Source organism: Diadema antillarum, unplaced genomic scaffold (assembly GCF_040938485.1).
Source record: "Diadema antillarum isolate AM-2024a unplaced genomic scaffold, OU_Dant_1.0 seq00000264_RagTag, whole genome shotgun sequence".
NCBI lineage: Eukaryota > Metazoa > Echinodermata > Echinoidea > Diadematoida > Diadematidae > Diadema > Diadema antillarum.
This window is the reverse complement of record NW_027271302.1, coordinates 1,670,304-1,689,372: the sequence shown is the minus strand read 5'-3', so window position 1 is coordinate 1,689,372 and position 19,069 is coordinate 1,670,304. Positions and strand designations below refer to the sequence as shown.

The following is a 19,069-nucleotide window of genomic DNA, read 5'->3' as shown; positions in this document are numbered from 1 at the left end:
TGCCATGGGGAACCAAGCAATGGGAAGGTGGCAAGATACGTCTCCCATATTCGAGGGAGCTTTTTCATTTTTAGAACAGAAATTCAACGATCTGGCGCACATTTTGCTGGAATATTTGGAATTGTCAATCAGAGAAGTGTAGCAAGTATGTGGAAGGAGACAAAGAAGGAGGATGTGGGAAGGGATAAGCCCTATTCCCCCTCATATCATCACGAGGGAGACTAATTTGCATGCAGTTTTATGGTGCACACATTTTGTTGCATATTTGGACAAAACTCTCGATGTTCAAAGTGTGGCCATAGTCTACATATGCACCGGTGGAAATCCGTACCGATGAGTGCGGGGGGGGGGGGAGGGGGGGGGGGGGAGGGTGATTGATGATAGTCACCATCACATACAATTCCGATTACTAGCCCTTAACCGGACTGGCGCAACATGGGGGGGGGGGGGGGGGGGGGCTTGTGGAGCTTGGTGGGGAGCTTTGTGGGGAGCTTGGTGGGGGGCTGCCCCCCCCCCCCCCACCCCTTGTTTTTTCAGAAGACAAAGGAATTGAAGTTTGCATCCCCGACATTTTTTGCATGAAATAAAAGATGGGAGGGAAGTGGCAGCAAAGCAATGTGAAGACTCTTTGTTCTTTTTTGTTGTTGTTGTTGCTTGTCAGCCGACTTTCGGCCGAAAATTGCACGTCAAAAATATAAAGACCTTTTTGTTGCTGTTTCGCTTTTCTTTTGTTTTCTTTTTGAAAAACGATTTTGACACCCTCACTTTTAAAAACATAGCCTCGCCCTGCATAATGCAAAAAAATGAAATCAATTAAATAGTAATATTCATTTCTTTGTATGTAATAATGTAGTAGATATTTCCATATACGAGTATACTGCGTTTCTAAATTTTCTTGATTTAGGTCAATTAAAGCAATCATCCCCGGGGGCATCGTTCAGTTTAATCGATGGGGGTGGGCCAAGAGCGGAGAGACCGAGAGGACGAAGGGAATGGAAGGGACAGGGGCGTCGATCCGTTTTCACGATTAGGGGAGGGGAACGTGGATTTGAAATACCTGTGCGAGGGTGTGGGAGGGTGGCGTTCCACGCGAGGAATATTTTGCATTTTTAGACCTGAAATTCAGCGATCTGGTGTACACTTTTGGTGAAAAGTTGGATTTTTTTTCTATTAAAGAAATAGAAAAAGAAGCATTCACAGATAATTGAATGATTTAATTGTGGTATCTCGTTCCGAGTGTGCGACATCACCGTGTGATATATAGGCCTACTAAAATTAATGATACGTGGAAGTTGTCAGGGGAAGGGGGACGGTGTGTAAAGGGTAAGCGGTAGCCCCCTCCCTAACGGAACGTTTGCATTTTACGATTGACATATGATGCGCACTTTTGTGGAATCCGGCATTCGGAAAATAACTGTCAATCCCCAAAGTACTCATAGAGTCTAAATCAATGGATAGAACCGACAGCGACCGAGCGAGATAAAGGCAAATTAAACGAGGATTAGGGAACTTGTACATTTAATAGAATTGAAGTCATGGATCTGATGCAAACTTAGATAAAACATTTTGGAATCTGTCAATCTAAATGTGCCAGTAAAAGAACCGAAGTGTGGTGGGAAGGGCCCATGTGGGAGGGGGATACCCCTTCCCACGCGGGAGAGATTTTGCTATTTTAGAATTGAAATTCAACGATCTGGTGCACACTTGAGTAAAACATTGAAAAATTATAATCTTAATGAAAGGGTGAAAGGGACCAGCTTCATGCACGTGCTTACAGTGTTTATACAAGCAATATTTCATCCCCCACCATCCAAATCTCCGGTCCACTTGAGGGGGGGGGGGGGCGACTGCCCACATCGCCGCCTCCCCCCCCCCCCCCTTCCCCCCTTGGCTATGCCGGTGCCTAGTAGTCAAATAATTCACTCTTATACTTGTCAAGTATTCATTTGAATAAAAAACCTAAACCTAATGTATAACTCTGAATTGATATTGTGTATTGCCGTAATTTTATTGTGGTTGTTTCAATCATGAAAATCCAAATTTTTAAGCAGAAGTCCAGTTTATATCTAAGCCATCTATATATTCTGTAAATGCAGTTTTGAATAACAGTCCCTGTTGTGCATGTGTAGCCTGAATGATCCGGGAAAGTTGTGAAAGCTATCTAGAGAACTTTTGATTGAATTGAATAAACCGCCGAGTAAATTACAGAAACTATTTTCATTTAATGAGATACCAAAAACTGAACCTGAGCCTCACAATAATCCATTTTAATGGCGTAGCCCATATAGACTCACATAACCGAACCGCTCCCATTGAAAATAATAATGATAAATAAATAAAGAGCAGATAAAATTCTCTGATTTAAATTATATCTTGAGAAATGTCACAGAAACGTAAGTTATAGTCATGATGATAAGCTGTGATATTATTAGCTGCTAAAGGTCTGTTTATTTTGTTCCTAAATATAAATATTTTTCTTTTAAAGAAAATGGCAAAAAAAAGTCAACGTGTATTGTCTAAAAACTTATGTAATTAAATATGAAATTTTAACCTACAAGAATTACCCGTAAAAAAAATGTTTTAAACCTTCTTTTTTTTTGTCAGTTCAAACCTTTTTTCAATTGCTCGAATTCAAAATATAATAAGCCTGACAAGAATTGTAGCAAAATTTTCAAGCGAGGTTTAGCATTACTCAGTAAGGCATTACTACAAAATAACATTTCAGCGAAAATGTGAAGTTGACAAAAATTCTTGCCATTTTCTTGAGGAGAAAAAGTACCCTCATGTTTTTAGAGAAAATATGATATAACAGTGGATTCTTTGACTAGTTTTCACTCCAAAAATGTATACTTTCATTCACATAAACATGGCCGGCGCAGCCGTGGGGGCCGTGGGGGCTCGGGCCCCCACACTTTTTGTGCACCATGCAAAAGAATATATGAGGTGTCATCACTTTGGGCCCCCACACTTTTTTCAACCCGGAAGTACGTAAACGGCACTAAAATAGAAATAGATAGAGATCTTGAAGTATGGCGGCGGTAAGGTTATGTTTTTTCTCTGAAGACCTTTTTTTTTTTTTTTTTTTTTTGCTTGTCAGCTGAAGAAACCCGGAAGTGGACGGGTAGAGATGAGCAAGCGAAACCCGGAAGTGGGCCCCCACACTTTAAAAAACGCTGCGCCGGCCCTGATAAAGAAGTGATTATTTGAAAGTAAGAGCGCTGAAAAGGCATATAATAATTATTTGAAAATTCCCAGGGGCGGATCTAGCTTTTTATGAAGGGGGGGGGGGGTTGGGGCGGTATGCGAGGGAGCGTAGCGACCGAGCCCGAGCGAGCGGAGCGAGCGAGGGGGGAGGGTGTGGGAGGGGGGTGTCCCCCTGTCCCACAGTAGGGAGAATTTTTGAAAAATCTGTGTGTGAAAATGGCGTTTTCTTGCATCTAAAACACCACTATTTTTGGTATAGAGGTCATTGCCAAATAATAATGATAATAATGATAATAAAAAATAAAATAAATACATAAATAGAAAAAAATAAAATTACAAGTTAAAAAAAAAGATAAGATTAAAAAAAATGGTCCCCGGATTTTTTTTTTTTTTTTTTTGGGGGGGGGGTTGCAACCAACCCCCCCTCCCCCCTTGCCCCCCCTCCCCCCCCCCCCCCCCAGATCCGCTTCTGATTCCTATAGGTTGACACAAGCCTGCCATCGAAATCTTCTGACCACTGTACGCTATACGTATACGTAGATAGATTTCAGTGCTGCCGACCACAGAACTCTTCTGTGCTGCCGACCCATGGTTCGATTATCCCCGCTGAACGCTAGAGGGCGGGCGCCACCTTGCGTTTCACCAGCGGCCGTGTAAAATCGGGAGAGTTGATCATCTTCCTCCGTGTACGATCTCTACACGAGTGCATACACTCCACAGGCACAGCTTCATCTAAAAGACATAATAACGTGTGTGTACCATTTACCTTAACCTTCTAAAATACAGTTTTTACGAACGACAGTACACGTCACCTCGGCAGTCACCTCCATCGTGCCGCGGCCGGAAGCGCACAATCACTAAGAATGACCGCAATCAAGGTAATGGAAACTGCAACTGTAATCTGTTGAAAAGTAGCCGTGCTCCGTGCAGACACGTGAATGCATGCAATCAGCACGCAGCAACGTTTCCTCAGCGGGTTCAGGCCACGTTTCCGAGCCGGCTGCGCCCGCCTGTGTGGGATGCCACTCGGCTCGGATGATAGCGATTGAGGGAGTCTGCTCGCTCTGCTGTGGCTGTGATGTTGAAACATGGATGTGTCGGCCCAGCTACGCCTCCATGGACCATAGTTGAGCTAACTTCGGCATTGTTCAGAGCCGTGCAGTGATGTAACTGTCAGTGTTAACTTTAGTGATAATCGTGATGGTGTTTTACTATAATATGTTGCATTGCCTTGGATGATGGAATTATGGCAATTATGTCATTCATACGACACGTGTCTTCATACTACTAATAATATACCTAACTAATGCCCAATGGGCCTACTAAAACTTTAAAGGACAAGTTCACCTTCATAAACATAAGGATTGAGAGAATGTAGCAATATTAGTAGAACACATCATTGAAAGTTTGAGGAAAATCAGACAATCCGTTCAAAAGTTATGAATTTTTGTAAGTTTTTGTGCAGTACCCGCTGGATGAGAAGACTACTGCAGTGTATGAATAACTTAGATGTCACATGCGTACAACAATTAAAAGGAAAATATAAAGAGAATTTCACAAAATTCCATCTTTTGAAAAAAGTACACATTCCCCTGACTCGTTACCGACAAATGTTATGGGTAATATTATTCCCCCTGCCTTAAGAAAGAGGCAAGTCAAGTGCTCGTTTATTATGCGAAAAAGGTGAAAATATGTTGAATTTTCTTTTACATTTTCTTTATACTGTTGTACGCATATGACTCACAAGCTGTAGTAGTCTCCTCATCCAGCGGTTCCAACACAAAAATTTAAAAAATTCATAACTTTTGCATCGATTGTCCAATTTTCCTCAAAGTTTCACTGATGTGTTCTAATAATATTGTTGCATTTTCTCAATCCTTATGTTTATGAAGGTGAACTTGTCCTTTAAAAGTAAATTAGGCCTAAGTTTACATAAAAATATAGGCCTACATTAGATCTAATGAGTAACGTTACTTTGTAAATTGTACGTTTGTTTCTACTACACTCCTACAATTGTACAGTCTAATTCAGTTCGGGAAACCCACTCACAAGGGGGGCCCCTCCTTATAAGTAACCCGTCCCCCTTATAAGTAACCCCGTCCCCCTTATAAGTAACCCCCGGGGCACCCCTTATAAGGAGTCTCCACGCTTTTTTGCAATGCAACGCGAAAATGAAAGGACTGCGGCAATTCGCTTGATTATGTCCATAAAGCTTCACAAGTTTCCTAGTTACTCACGAAATTTGAGCAAAATCGGTTTGAGGCATCATATCTAAAATCATGGATTTAAATGCGATGTCAAACGACCCATGCGAATGCTGAAGTGCGAGCGATTACTGGCGTGAGTGTCGCCAGGAGCGGCGGCGCGGTAATGTTTGAGTGCAGACGTGGCGACTGAGTACGGAGACTTTCGTACTCAGTCGCCACGTCTGCACTCAAGCATTGCCGCCCCGCCGCGCCTGGCGACACTCACGCCAGTAATCGCTCGCATTTCAGCATTCGCATGGGTCGTTTGACATCGCATTTAAATCCATGATTTTAGATATGATGCCTCAAACCGATTTTGCTCAAATTTCGTGAGTAACTAGGAAACTTGTGAAGCTTTATGGACATAATCAAGCGAATTGCCGCAGTCCTTTCATTTTCGCGTGGCATTGCAAAAAAGCGTGGAGACTCCTTATAAGGGGTGCCCCGGGGGTTACTTATAAGGGGGACGGGGTTACTTATAAGGGGGACGGGTTACTTATAAGGAGGGGCCCCCCTTGTGAGTGGGTTTCCCGAACTGAATTTACTAAAGTTCACAGATGATTTTCTGAGGAGGTATTGAGGAAAAACATGAAATTTTAGCATTTTCACTTGGCCTTTGTCCTGATCACTTTTGGAGATTGCACTTGAGCACTTTTAAGAAGGCTGTTCAATATCCTTCATTCCTTAGTTCGAGGGGGGAAAAAGAGTTCCTGTAGGCGTAGATGTATCGGAGCGAAGTAATAGTAATACTAGATCTACCTAAGTTTAAACCTGGTTTGACTGTCCCCATCGACTTCTTTCTGATTTAGGACGAATATAGCCTGTGTGTGTGTCAAGTTCTGTTTGTAGCACCTTGACCTTGTGAAAACAGGATAGTCTATTCAGTGTGCTTCCCATTTGTGTTGAAGTGAGGGTTTCCATTTGAGCGAACTAAGGCTAAGGGAGCTGAATGATGCTCGCTTCTCTGTCATTATCATGTGTTTTAACAATGCAAGGTGCTTGTCTCTGAGCTTGTTCGATGGAAGAAATATTCTTCTTTCCGGTATTGATGGGTCCCATGCAGCAATGGCATAATCAAGATTAGGATGAACAAGCATGATAAAAATTCTCCTTCTCAGAGGCTGAACAATAGGGGAAGTTATGTCTGAGTGAATTCAGGACACCGCACCAGGGGGGTGTTTTATCAATTTAGTCAGCGCTGACAAGTTGGCAGTCTCCGACAATTTAAGCAAAATCCTTGGGTTTGATTGGCTGAGATGCTCTCGTCACTGACTCAGACTGTTACCATGGTGATTGTCAGAGACTGACAACTTTCATGAAATGCTACCCAGATACCTGGTACCGGTACTAGTGGTTGTTGCTTGTTGGGTCTGCTGTTCCAGCACAGATTATTTTGGATACAAATTCCAAGGTACTTGATCTGCTTGGACGCTTCAAGAGTAACACCAAGGGTGTTGAATGGTGTGGTTTTTTTTCCAAGTCTCTTTTCCTATTGACTTGCTTTGATTCCCATTCTGAAGGACTGAATTTCACACCTCAGCGCTGTGACCATTCAGCAATTGTATTGATGCCGCCTTGTAAGGAGATTTTTTCGTCACTTATTTTTACTTCGAAGTACAGCAGACAGTCATCAGCAGTGTAACCTAGTGGTGCTTTTGATGTTGTCATGAATGTTGCTGACAAAAAGAAGGAAGAGATGTGATCCGTGGACCTTCTTGCAGAGAACCGCTTCAGAGCAGGGTGCAAATCAGAATACTTCCCATAATAGTGTACATATGCTGGAGATGGTTGATATCCATTGCTTTATGCCATGACAAATGCCATAAACTTCAGCTTATGAAGTAATCTTTGGTGAGGAATATAAACATCAACAGCAACAAGTGCTCATCAAGGAGATGGGGTGATAATTTGCTGGATTGGTGCCACGTTGAACCTTATTTTAAAGGAGTGATGTTAGCTTTCCCCTAGCTAAGCGGAAGGTCACATGTGTCCAGCGATTGTTGGAAGATGAACTGCAGGATTTAAGATAACTCTTCTGCTTTTATTTTGAGGATTTGAATCTGTATCAAGTTAGTCGGGTCCTCTGGGCTTTGCAGTATTGATGTTGAGCAACAATAAATGTTTGAGGCAGATAAATGGCCATATGAGTTGGATACTTTTTGGTACATAAAGAGGGTAGTTGGGCATGGATAGTATAACACTGGGCAAATTGTTCTTATTTTTGTCGTTGTTGTTGTTAACCAAGGGCGTAAGGGCTCATGTTCAAAGCTGTTCTGGGGGTCCTATGAAATACCAGGTAGTCATGAAAATCCGTGTGCCAATGTGCTTAAATACAGTGTTATAAAAGAAATTTGAATGAAATAATCTGTAAGCTATAGAAATGACATTCTAACATTTTTGTCCATTCTACAACAGGTTGGAATTATTGGTGGATCTGGCTTGGATGACCCAGATATTCTGCAGTGCAGACAGGAAAAGTTTGTAGAGACCCCATATGGAAAGGTAAGTCGTGACATGAAGCAAGATATGAATGCTTTGGTGTTTACAGATTATAAATGCTATCATCCCCTTAGTTTTGCAGATATTTTCATGCATGTGAAGCCTTTCTTTTTTCTGTACATTAAGTGTATTATCTGAAAGGGGCCATATGATAGTATATCACAAGATATCATTATCTTTTTTTTGTACAATACTTTGTACATTTCATTCTCTGCCTCACATACATATGGGATGGAATATACAGCTGTATGAGTCTTTCCTCTGTGTCAGAGTATTAATCATGATACATGTACATGCTCCTGTCAAAGTTTGCCAGTAAGAGAAATAATGCTAGTCCATGTAACAGAAAGCTACTTGAGCAAATGAAATGACAGATTTATGGAAGTGTCATTACCAATTCACCGCACATTGGGACCTTTCGCAGCCAGAAATGTAATTGGATTCAGTTTGACATAATCTTTATTGATTTTATACCATAATAATTTCCATACCTTGATTTTCAGCTTCAAAACAAAGAAACAATTCAGAATGAAATTTACCACATAGTTTTGAAATCTGAGTGTTTTTGAATGAAAACCTAACTTCATTTTTTTCTTTGTTTGTTTGTCTCCTGATTTCTGCAGCCCTCTGATGCTCTTATTCTTGGTCAAATTGGTGGAGTAGACTGTGTCTTGCTTGCCAGGTACTAATATGAGACCGACCTGTCTAATGATGTGTGTGGATTCAGATGAGCTGGATTTCAAAGTGTGCAACATACTTTATACTTCTGAGAATTATATTCTATCATGGACACTTGTTACAAATCATTTATTGTAAAAATCAAGGGTTTTGTGAATTGGGACATACAATTTCACGAGTGGTTTAATTTGCAATTGTTGAGGACAGTCATAAACAGAGGAATATATGTATCCACTTTGGTGAGATAATGAGAAACCTCTTATGAAATATGAAAGAGCATGTAATTTTAAGAAGGATTCAATATTTATTGGATGAAAATTAGCCTTGAAATGGCTTAGATATCCAAAAAAAAAGCAATCCTAATAAGATTGGCAGGCCAAGAATTTTATTAGGATCTCTTTGTTTTACCTTGTATTTAGATATCTCAGTCATTTCAAAATCGATTTTCATCAAATAAACTTTTGATTCCTGTTAGAATCATATGCTCTTTAACATTTCACAGAGTGGTTTCTAAATATCTAGCAAAATGTTACAAGCCGAATCCTCACCTCAACCAGTACTGTACAGCCCCTTTAATATCTTCATGTGTTGTTAAATTTGTGAATGGCACCCAACTGGCAAAAATAAAAACTCTGCAATACATATGGCATGAATATACAGCATTAGAAGAAAGCTGCCATTTATTGCAGATCTAATGCAATTCAGAATGATTGAAGGCTGTCAGCCATGCGTTACGAGATACATTTCAGCCGGTAGAGACTTTCCATGGGTCAGGGCTTGTATAAAGGAGAGACATGGGATTGCAGATTGACCAGCCATAATATTTGGGTTTGCCCTCCCACCAAACAGACATGGCAGAAAGCACAACATCATGCCCACCAATGTGAACTACCGTGCCAACATCTATGCCCTGAAGCAGGAGGGCTGCACTCACCTGATTGTGACCACAGCCTGTGGCTCCCTCCAGGAACACATCGCCCCTGGCCACATCGTCATTCCGGACCAGTTCATCGACCGCACCCATCGGCGGGTGCAGACGTTCTACGATGGGTCAGAGGACGGCCCTCAGGGCATATCCCACTTGGCCATGCACTCACCCTTCTGCGAGAAGTCTCGTGAGGTATGTGGTGTCATTGTCCTTGCAAGGTGTGTTTTATGTATTGTAGTGCAGTGCACTTCCATTATATTCAAGTCCTTGGGACCGGCACGTTTCTTTTGTGGTATCAAGATTTCGTTATAACCGAACAGCAAAGTATTGTATAGGTATAGGGAATAACTTCGCGATCTAGTTTTTTACTTTGTTGTAATGAGAATTTCATTATAACCACATTTATTATAATGGGAGTGCACTATAGTATAAACTTGTGTGCAAGTTTTTTCTCATGCTGGCCCAATTTCAGTAAGCGCTCGGATAAAAGTACTTTTGTACTTAGGCCTACACTTTCACATCTCACCAATGTACATGTATATATGCATGTTATATTTATTCCTTCTGGTGCACTCGAGTAAGAATCAGTGAGAGTTTTCAATATTAATGAAATGCTGCATGTTTACTGTCTCTCGGTTATACAGAGTCTGAGTACAAGCAATTGTTTCCGAAATTGTTTTCTTTCCTTTTATTAAATGTCAATGAAACAATAAAGAGATACTGGCTGCAAGAAACATATCATCCCTTACTGTAAGAAACTTTTTGAAAATGTGCTGTAACTCTGTCACATTTCCAACAAAGTACACAAAAACATTAGTTAGGTATGAAATGTCTAGTATGTTGACGAGTACCATTCCCTGTTCAAGAGAAGTACTTGAAAACTACCACTTTCTTGTTGTAAAAACTGCATTGAAATTATGGAATTCGAAGAAAAAATTGTTTTTCACTAGTATCACATAAGGTGATGAATTTTTATAATGTTAGGTGCAGTGTGATGGAGACTAAGCGTATTCTACACTTGCTATGTATATGAACAAGAGATTGATTAATATCTGCACGTTCATCAAAATTGCAGATTGTTTTAAAAGGATAATTGACCATCATCTGCTTTCGAGGAAAAAAGAAAAAAAGAATGACCACCTGCATTTTGAAAGCGTCATTCTTGACAGGCATGAAATAATTTTCTAAAATTATAAGAGCTGACCCCCAGTGTATTTCATCAACTTACCCAAGTCCATTCCATTCTCTATTTCTGTCTTTCTCTGTTTCATTTCATCCTATATGCTGCCTGTTGGCAACACACCGAAAATCTGACACACACACACCACATCACAGTTACTCATCGCATCAACAGAGTCTCTCGGCCTGAAATGCCACACGACGGGCACCGTGGTCACCATCGAGGGTCCCCGTTTCTCCTCGAGAGCAGAGAGCAAGATGTTTCGAATCTTTGGGGGGGACATCATCAACATGACGACAGTGCCTGAGGTGGTGCTTGCTAAGGAGCAGAGCCTCTGTTACGCAGCCATCGCCCTGCCAACAGACTACGACAGCTGGAGGGAGTCTGAGGAACCAGTGAGTAAAGCCAGGGCATGATTCTCACCAAGAAAGTGCGATATCAATGATAGCTTATAAAATATATTTGGTACCAAACCATGAGAGTAGATGGCATGCCAGGAATATTTGTACCCAGACGAGAAGGAAGCTTTGTGTCACATATCACGATGTGTAAACGTACTAAGAGTAGAATAATTTGTATTGTGATGCTCAGAGAAATTTTTTGTTGTTTAAAAAGGAAGAAAGAATGAAGAAATAGGAGGAAAAAGAAGAACTAGAAGAAGGAGGAGAAGAATGTTGTAACTGATTATCTTCGCATTGGAGAAGGTCTGGAATGATGGATGAAGTCGTTTGGTGGCATGTATCCACCAGATTCCTCCTATGCCTATCAATCTGACAGTGTCATACATGAATGTCAGTGTGTTGCAAATCTTCCTCAATATAGTTTTGAATATAGGTTTAAAGCTGAAATACGGCACCAAGAGAGTCAAGCTGCAATCAATAGTGGATAGTCTCTTTGACCACATAAGTAGATTGTGTTTGTGCTATCATGATATACTTTCCCAATCCTCTTCAATAGAGTACACATTTGATGCAATTACAGTTGACCTCACCTAGGTAAAATCCTAAGGGAATACTAATAGAGAAAATCTTTTGAGCAACCTGAAGTTGACTGACACAATAGAATATGCACATGTTTTTATCTATCGAGGTTTAGCATTTTTATTTGACTTTAATCCAGGTCTTGCACTTCTTTTAGGTGAATATATGCAAGGTTGACTGTACTTGATACTTGATTGTTACTTCCGGCATGTGGTTGTGTATTTCATAAACTTAGATTGAATGTGTTGTTTATGTGCAGGTTGGATATGTATTAGAAATCATTCAGTGTATCATGATACAGTTGGTTTCCAAGATGAAGCGGAGTTACCTATTTTTATAATCTGCCCTAGTGAATAGAAATTTAGATATGAATCTGCAATGCGTGATTATGATTAGCCAAATGCTGACTTGTATATTGGCTAACCCATATTACAGAGCTTAATGTAAGGTACGAAGTGTCTTTCAACCTTTAACCCCTGAATGACCCGCAGTCACCCTTGTCTGTGTGTGTTCAAGTGATAATTATGTATGTGTGAATATGTTGGGTGCAGATATACTTGTCTGCACCACTGCCATATCTTCCCTATATCAGTCTACTGTGCAGTATACAGTTGTGCAATAAATTTGTCCAGACCTCTATATGAGTTCTTGCTTCCTTCTGGTAGTATGGGTTGACATAGTAACAAACCTGGAGGTGCTAAGGGGTTTGTACTCTACAATGTCATTTACTATGCTTCTATTGATCACTTTTTCATTCCTATTGTCACAAGGTTTCTGTTGAGGTGGTGATGAAGACCTTTTCCATAAATGCTGCAAATGCCAAGAAAATCCTCCTTGATGTCATTCCAAAACTTGCCCAAGCTGACTGGGAAGATACCATCAAGGCTCATGAGGTAAGTATGGAATGACCAACATGCCTTGCCTGGGTCTATCTCCCATATCACTTTTCAGAGTAAGAGATACCATTGCCCTCAACACAGAATGTTCTCATCTTTTTGTAACATGACATTGAAAAGAATAATGTTGACACTCTTTAGGCTACTCTGCCTCATAACCTACTGATTACTGTGTGCCAAAGTCAGAGATTGGTGGAGTAGTTCTTGTTCATGCCAATATGAGGATGTGCAACTACCTGTGATGTGCATTACTTAAAATCCCTGTGGATATGCTTCTTTCTACTGTGTCCATGCTTCTTTTCCCAGCGCGCACTGAAACCTTTCTATCTTTCTGATTTCTTTTGATTTAACAGGCAACTGCAAAGGAGTCAATAATGGGAGTGTGAACTCTCCTTTTCGAACCTGTAGATCAAGACTCTCTCTTCTTGGAGACTCACTTGCAGTGTATGAAGATCCAACATGGCAACTGGTGCACTCATGCTGGTTCACTGGGAGTGACTGTGGGTCCCTGCAAGGAATAACACAGATCATACACACTATACCGTAAAAAAAACAACAAAAACAAGTGTGTGTGAGACCGAATATTTTTAAATGGCGTTGATTTTGCTGCATAAGGATATTACATGCATCCAACAAATCATTTCCAATTTTACTGCCATTATGATATACCTGTGTATTACTTTATGTTGATCATTTATGTTTTATTAATACGATTAAAGAACTCATATTGATTTGTAGCTTTGTGTATACAAAATGTATTTTTAAGACGTCCATAAAAAGATGTTTTAAAATGTACATATCTTAGAATGCTTTGCCTTTAAAGTGTAACTCATAGATAGCTATTAAGTAGCTGGAGTGATGACGCATTCATGCACTGATAAGAATTTATATAGAATGTACTGATATTGTTTACACCCTTAAGTCTGTTCAGTTACAGAGCAAGTGCCTTTATAGTGAAAACACAGGGGCTCTGAGTGCTTACGTGTGTTGCTAACTTTTCTTCTAAAACAGTTTCATCTTTATTTGGCACTGAGATATCTGACTATGCCCACACTTTCATTACATGACTTGTCAATGACGAAATAATTATAGTGAGGTTCCCTTATGAGCTAAGCCTGGGAATAAAGCCATGCATCACTGCAGCTGAAAGAGGATCAAAGAAAGAGAAAAAGTGTAGCCTTTGTTCCAGATCTGATTACCTTGGAGAAAAAAGGAAACATGGGGCTCTCACGTTAAGCTGAAATATTGAATGTTCATCTTACTTATTGTGAAAGTATTATCATAGCAAAATCCCCAAATCTGTGAAATGTCGATAGAATCATGCAAGGCCCTCAGATTTTGAGAACTGCCCTTTTCACTGCACAAGAAATTGTCTTTGAAACTACATCATGTAAACACAGTACTATAGTATAGTATGATATGTATGCAGGGTGCAATACATATCACATCTGTCAGTGTTGGATAAGACTTGATCATGGACAGGTCTTTCCATCTTTGATGAACATGAATACAGCCAGATTCCATTACTGCAAGACTTTCTTTTTACACCTTTTCATCACACATGCAAATAGAAACTACATTGTAATTTGCAATTGCGAGCTAATTTTCCAGACAGGCTTTTTGTTGGGTTTCATATGTATTCCATTGACGAAGCAAGTATACCCCCCCCCCCCTTTTCCTCCTTTATTTGCTACCTCAAGATGGAAAAAGCATGGGCAACATTATTAACTTCCAAACACACATCAAGTAATCCAAGGCGGGTGCTTCCCATGTACACATTACTCACTCACAAACACTTACAGAGCAGTGTGCATATGTTTTGTATTTGTAGCATGCACCGTGAAGCATACTACAGTGTATCTGCCCTTGATGCACATGGTCATAGGAGAGTGTGTCACTGATTCATGGCTCTGATCAGGGGATGCTTCTTCTCCCATCTGGATGACAGGAATACAGTTCACTCCAGTTATAATGAGCACAGTTATGACAAAAATCTTGTTGCAGTGAAGTAAAAAAAAAAAATGATTCAGTGCATGCCCATTGTAAGGTACACGGTTATAACAAAATTCTGGTTACAACGAAGTAAACATTTAGTCCGCAACATTATCCGCTCTCTGTTTTTCAAATTGTTTTATTTGTTTGGTTATAGCAAAATTTTCATCCATATAATGAAAGAAAACTACCGATCCCCAGGATTTCATTATAACAGGGGTCCACTGTATGAAAAAAATTGATAAAACCACAAAAAAACGTTAGGTCCCAAAGTCTGTGAAGACCTTTGAGGAGTTGCCTGTACGTTGAAAGCTTGTCCATTCATTGCAAGCAAGATGAACGTTATGTTTCCTCTCTCTTCACACAGTGTGCTTACTCTCAAATAAAATGAAGGTTTATGCTAGTTTCAGTGTGACTGTGTGAATAAACAAATATGTGCTCATGAATAATGCTTTTCAAATGACTCGTGCTCTGTATTTATCACAAACATTGTACTGAGAACAAGATTTTTGTGCAACAAGTGGGACAAAATGTGTAGCAGCTGTCTTAAGTCCTTCATGTGTTATGTACAATGTACATGTATGTAGTAAACAATGAGCATATGTTGTAATTCAAAGGGGGGGGGGGGGGAACCTTGTGGTTGTGAGTATTTCCCCAGAGTTGCCAGAGTCTGTGTGTACAAGCAAATTGAAATTGATGGATCACCTTATCGCTGCCTGACATGAAATCTTTTAGATTTGGTTCCAGTGATATTTCGTATTTATTTTATCGCTATTTCATTAATTAACTTTGAATACGGAACAACCTGAACTCTTTATGTTTAACATTTGCACACCAGACTTGCTTTCCAATTTCACAGATTATTTTTCTCAAATGCACAAAAAGCATGCAAGCTGATTGATAAATTGCAATGTTCCGCAGTACATTGAACGCGTCATAGCCATGACCATAGCTTTCTCATAAAGTTTACACCTCAGCAAAGTCTACATTTTTCCCCCTCAACTTTGCTGGAGGGCATTTCTTGCAAGAGGCTTCTCTAAAAAGTTATTGGTTTGAAAAATGGAATGTTTCCAAATGCATTTATATGCTGCAGTCTCAGAAAATCATAACATGCCAAGGTACACTATTAGATTAGGATGTGAAGCTGTAGTTAATGAGCTAATCAAACTTACATGTATTTCCGTTGCCATGATGCTAGAGAGAAAATACGGTGTGTATATACATGTACAGTCCTACCTCAGTTTCTGGACTGGCGAACATCTCAATAAATGATATGGCCAAATGGCAAGACGTATTCAAGCAAGATGATTTCTAGCAAGTCGTGTTTGGAGGAAACACATGCCAGCATCAATCTACTAATACTGAAATATCATCTATATGAAATTTGCATCTTTCGTAACTCATATTGTGGAAATGAAATCAAATACGAGTAAAGTACCCCCTCTTTGTCTTTTTTTTTTTTTTTTTTTTTTGCTCTTGAGTTTGCTGACAAGCAAAGATTTACAATATTTCCCTGTATATCTCTGCAATGCCTTAATGTGTTTCAATGAACCTTAATGTATACATTTACTTCCAGATTAAGATCTCTAGAGAAACTTTTGGGCCATAAGGTTAATAAAGGTCAAAGGTCAAGGGAAAATGCTACAAATGTCACCTGTTTTCCATATTTTGAAAATGGCCCAAAGTTTCTGGAAAATTGGTGTATAATTACCACCTAATGATTATGTGCCACTCTTGAACTTGTTTCACATCAGCTATTGATCTTGCATTTCCAAAATTAATTGTGCAATTTTTTTCTTCTCCTCCATTGGCCTTTAGTGGCTAGTAGGTGCCCATTGTCTGCTAACTGCAGTGCTGTCACAGCACTACTATCAGTGTAAAAAGAGTAATTTTCTGCTGTGGGTTTGCAGATGGATAAGATAATCATGCTTTTTAAGATGGATAAGATCATTGTACTTAAATGCTTCACCTTTGTTTAAGGGTTTGATTGGAGCAAATTATTTTAGGAGAAATAGTTGTGATTTGTTCTGAATGGTTGACAATCTCTTGATTTTCTTTCTTTCCAAAAGAAATTATAGTATTAAACAGTGAATAAAGCCTGTATGTAATCATTGTTATGATACTGTTTTTCTTTCACATTAACTAATTACTGTACTGTACCATGAAGCAAGAATGGCCAACCATTAATTATAGCAAGGCTGGAAATAACCATTGCTCTGTAGCTGAGGCCGATATTTATGTCAGACCACCAGATTTCCACAAACGGTTCTTTGTTTCCATTCATTTTGGGCTGCTGCATTTCTTATTGGACTACCAAATTTCAGATTTAAAGATAGTGGTTCAAATTTGCCACCATAGAAAAAGAAAAGTGTGTCAAGCTGTGGTTACAGTTATTGATGTTACAGAGTAGACCATTCCTGTATTGAATTGTATCTATCACTATGTGTGCATGTGTGCATGCAGAGATGCCAAGTTCAAAACATTTTTATGAGTGAGATTTTCATGAATCGGCGTCTTGCCGCACGTGCATGCTCGTGAGCGAAGGAGAGAGTGTGGGAGAGGGTTGTCGTTCCTCCTACGGCAGGGAGCTTTTTCAGTTTTTGGCTCTTAATGGTGCGATCTGGTGCATACTTCAATTCAATTCAATTCAATTCAATTTGATTTTATTGTCCGTTTCTGGAAATTTGTTTGCATGCATACCCGGTTACATCGATACATTATACGTATACAAAGCACACATTTAACATTAATGCATAGACATGATGATAGACATACAAGAGACATAGAGCAATACAGTATCACTATCATTGTCAAATATACATAACATTATTATATTATTATTAACAGTATTAATCTGTATAATCTGTTTAAGTGACTATTTTTTACTTCAGTATTTTGAAAGACAAAAGGGAAATATACCTTCAAATGCAACTATCGCTTAAATCCTTTGACCTATGGTCCCGATGCGTGAGAAAAATGGGTGCTATGCATGAGATCGTGAGATGGACCCTAAATGCATGTGTCTCACGCAGAATGCGTGAGACTTGGTAGCTCTGGTGCATGTGTGTTCTGTTTGTTTCCTGTACCTGGACGGCCGCCCCAATAAAAAACATAAAAAGTACCGGAATCAAACCAAATCAAACTACAGATCTTCTCAACAGAAGACCCCTATATATTTACAGCAGAAACATAATAAAGTAAAGAGACACACACATGCCATTCCAGTTTCAAACTGCTTTGTGCAGGTATGATATTCTGTAGATTTAAATCTGATTTCAGAATTTTGAATTCCCTCAAGTCTATATACATTATCATGCTTTTTCTATGTATAGAAATCACCTGAAAGTTTTGATTTCTGATTTTTTTCAACAAACTTCAATATCATCCCTGTTTGTGGTTTGAGGTCCTCATCTCTCATCTATAAATTGTGACACCATCAATGTCTTTTAGTATTATTTATGTCATCATCATCACCACATATGTTACCGAATGCTCAAGGCACTAATCCACCTGTGTCTATATGACTCGGTCTGAGTACATATGAAGGGGTCGGTGCAATATAGTGCTAACCCAAACAATAGTCATTTTGAGATAATTGCTGTTGAATCTTTGGAGAGTCCATACATTGTACATTAATAAAACATAAATGCATGCATTTTTTACCATCTTATTGTTGAATTCAAACATGATATTTTCACAGAGGTTAGAGTGAAGGATAAGGGTTATGAAAATGCATGTGACTCGATTTTGACAAAAGTGTGGGTTAGCACTATATTGCACTGACCCCTTCGTATACATTCACTCCAAGTATCTTCCACTCATTCTCTCTAGTCTTCTCTTTGCATCATCCTATATCAAAATCATCTATCCTCCAAACAAGTCCCTGTTCAAAGTACTGGGACAATCTACATGTAGGGTCAAACCCACCCACGTCTTAAAGAAATTAAATAGCAGAACATGATTCTTGCATCTCATCAATTCAGTAGAGAGTGATATTGAAGTTGAAGCAGATTTGCGAGGAAATAAAGCCATAAGAAAGTATTTTTACCTCAGAATAGATATTGATGTGTAAAAAAAAAATAGACAAAGAAATATAAGACAGGTTACAGCCGCACATGTGGCTGAAGCATGAGGTCATTACTGCACAGCCATGACCCTTGGAAAGAATATATCAAATCAGTTACCTACATTATTGTATTTTATGTATGTTTTGAAATAGTTATTTGGAATCAAAAGGGGCGTTAGCTCTCAATCCTAGCAGAATCTTCATCAAAGGCAAAATGACAAACAGGCAGGGAAACCAATCACACAAGGACTATACACACAAGCACAGTCATGGGAGGGCTATAGGGACACAGAACGAAGAAAACAAAAGGGAAGGATTAGAAGTCATTGGTAAGGAGCCCAAGTAGGGAAGGGGATTAAAGCAGGAAGGTGGACAGACAAAAGGCAGAGGAGGGTCAGTG

General features: G+C 39.5%; 1 protein-coding gene across 1 annotated transcript; it reads left to right on the top strand.

Moving 5' to 3' along the window:
• The first annotated feature begins 4,029 nt into the window (after positions 1–4,029).
• Positions 4,030–15,122, top strand: LOC139729817 (S-methyl-5'-thioadenosine phosphorylase-like). The gene is made up of 7 exons (XM_071640744.1): positions 4,030–4,082; positions 7,866–7,952; positions 8,573–8,631; positions 9,477–9,747; positions 10,891–11,130; positions 12,486–12,608; positions 12,965–15,122. Exons 1-7 carry the CDS (start codon positions 4,068–4,070, stop codon positions 12,995–12,997), a joined length of 828 nt encoding a protein of 275 aa, XP_071496845.1. The 5' UTR covers positions 4,030–4,067; the 3' UTR covers positions 12,998–15,122.
• The last annotated feature ends 3,947 nt before the right edge of the window (positions 15,123–19,069 follow it).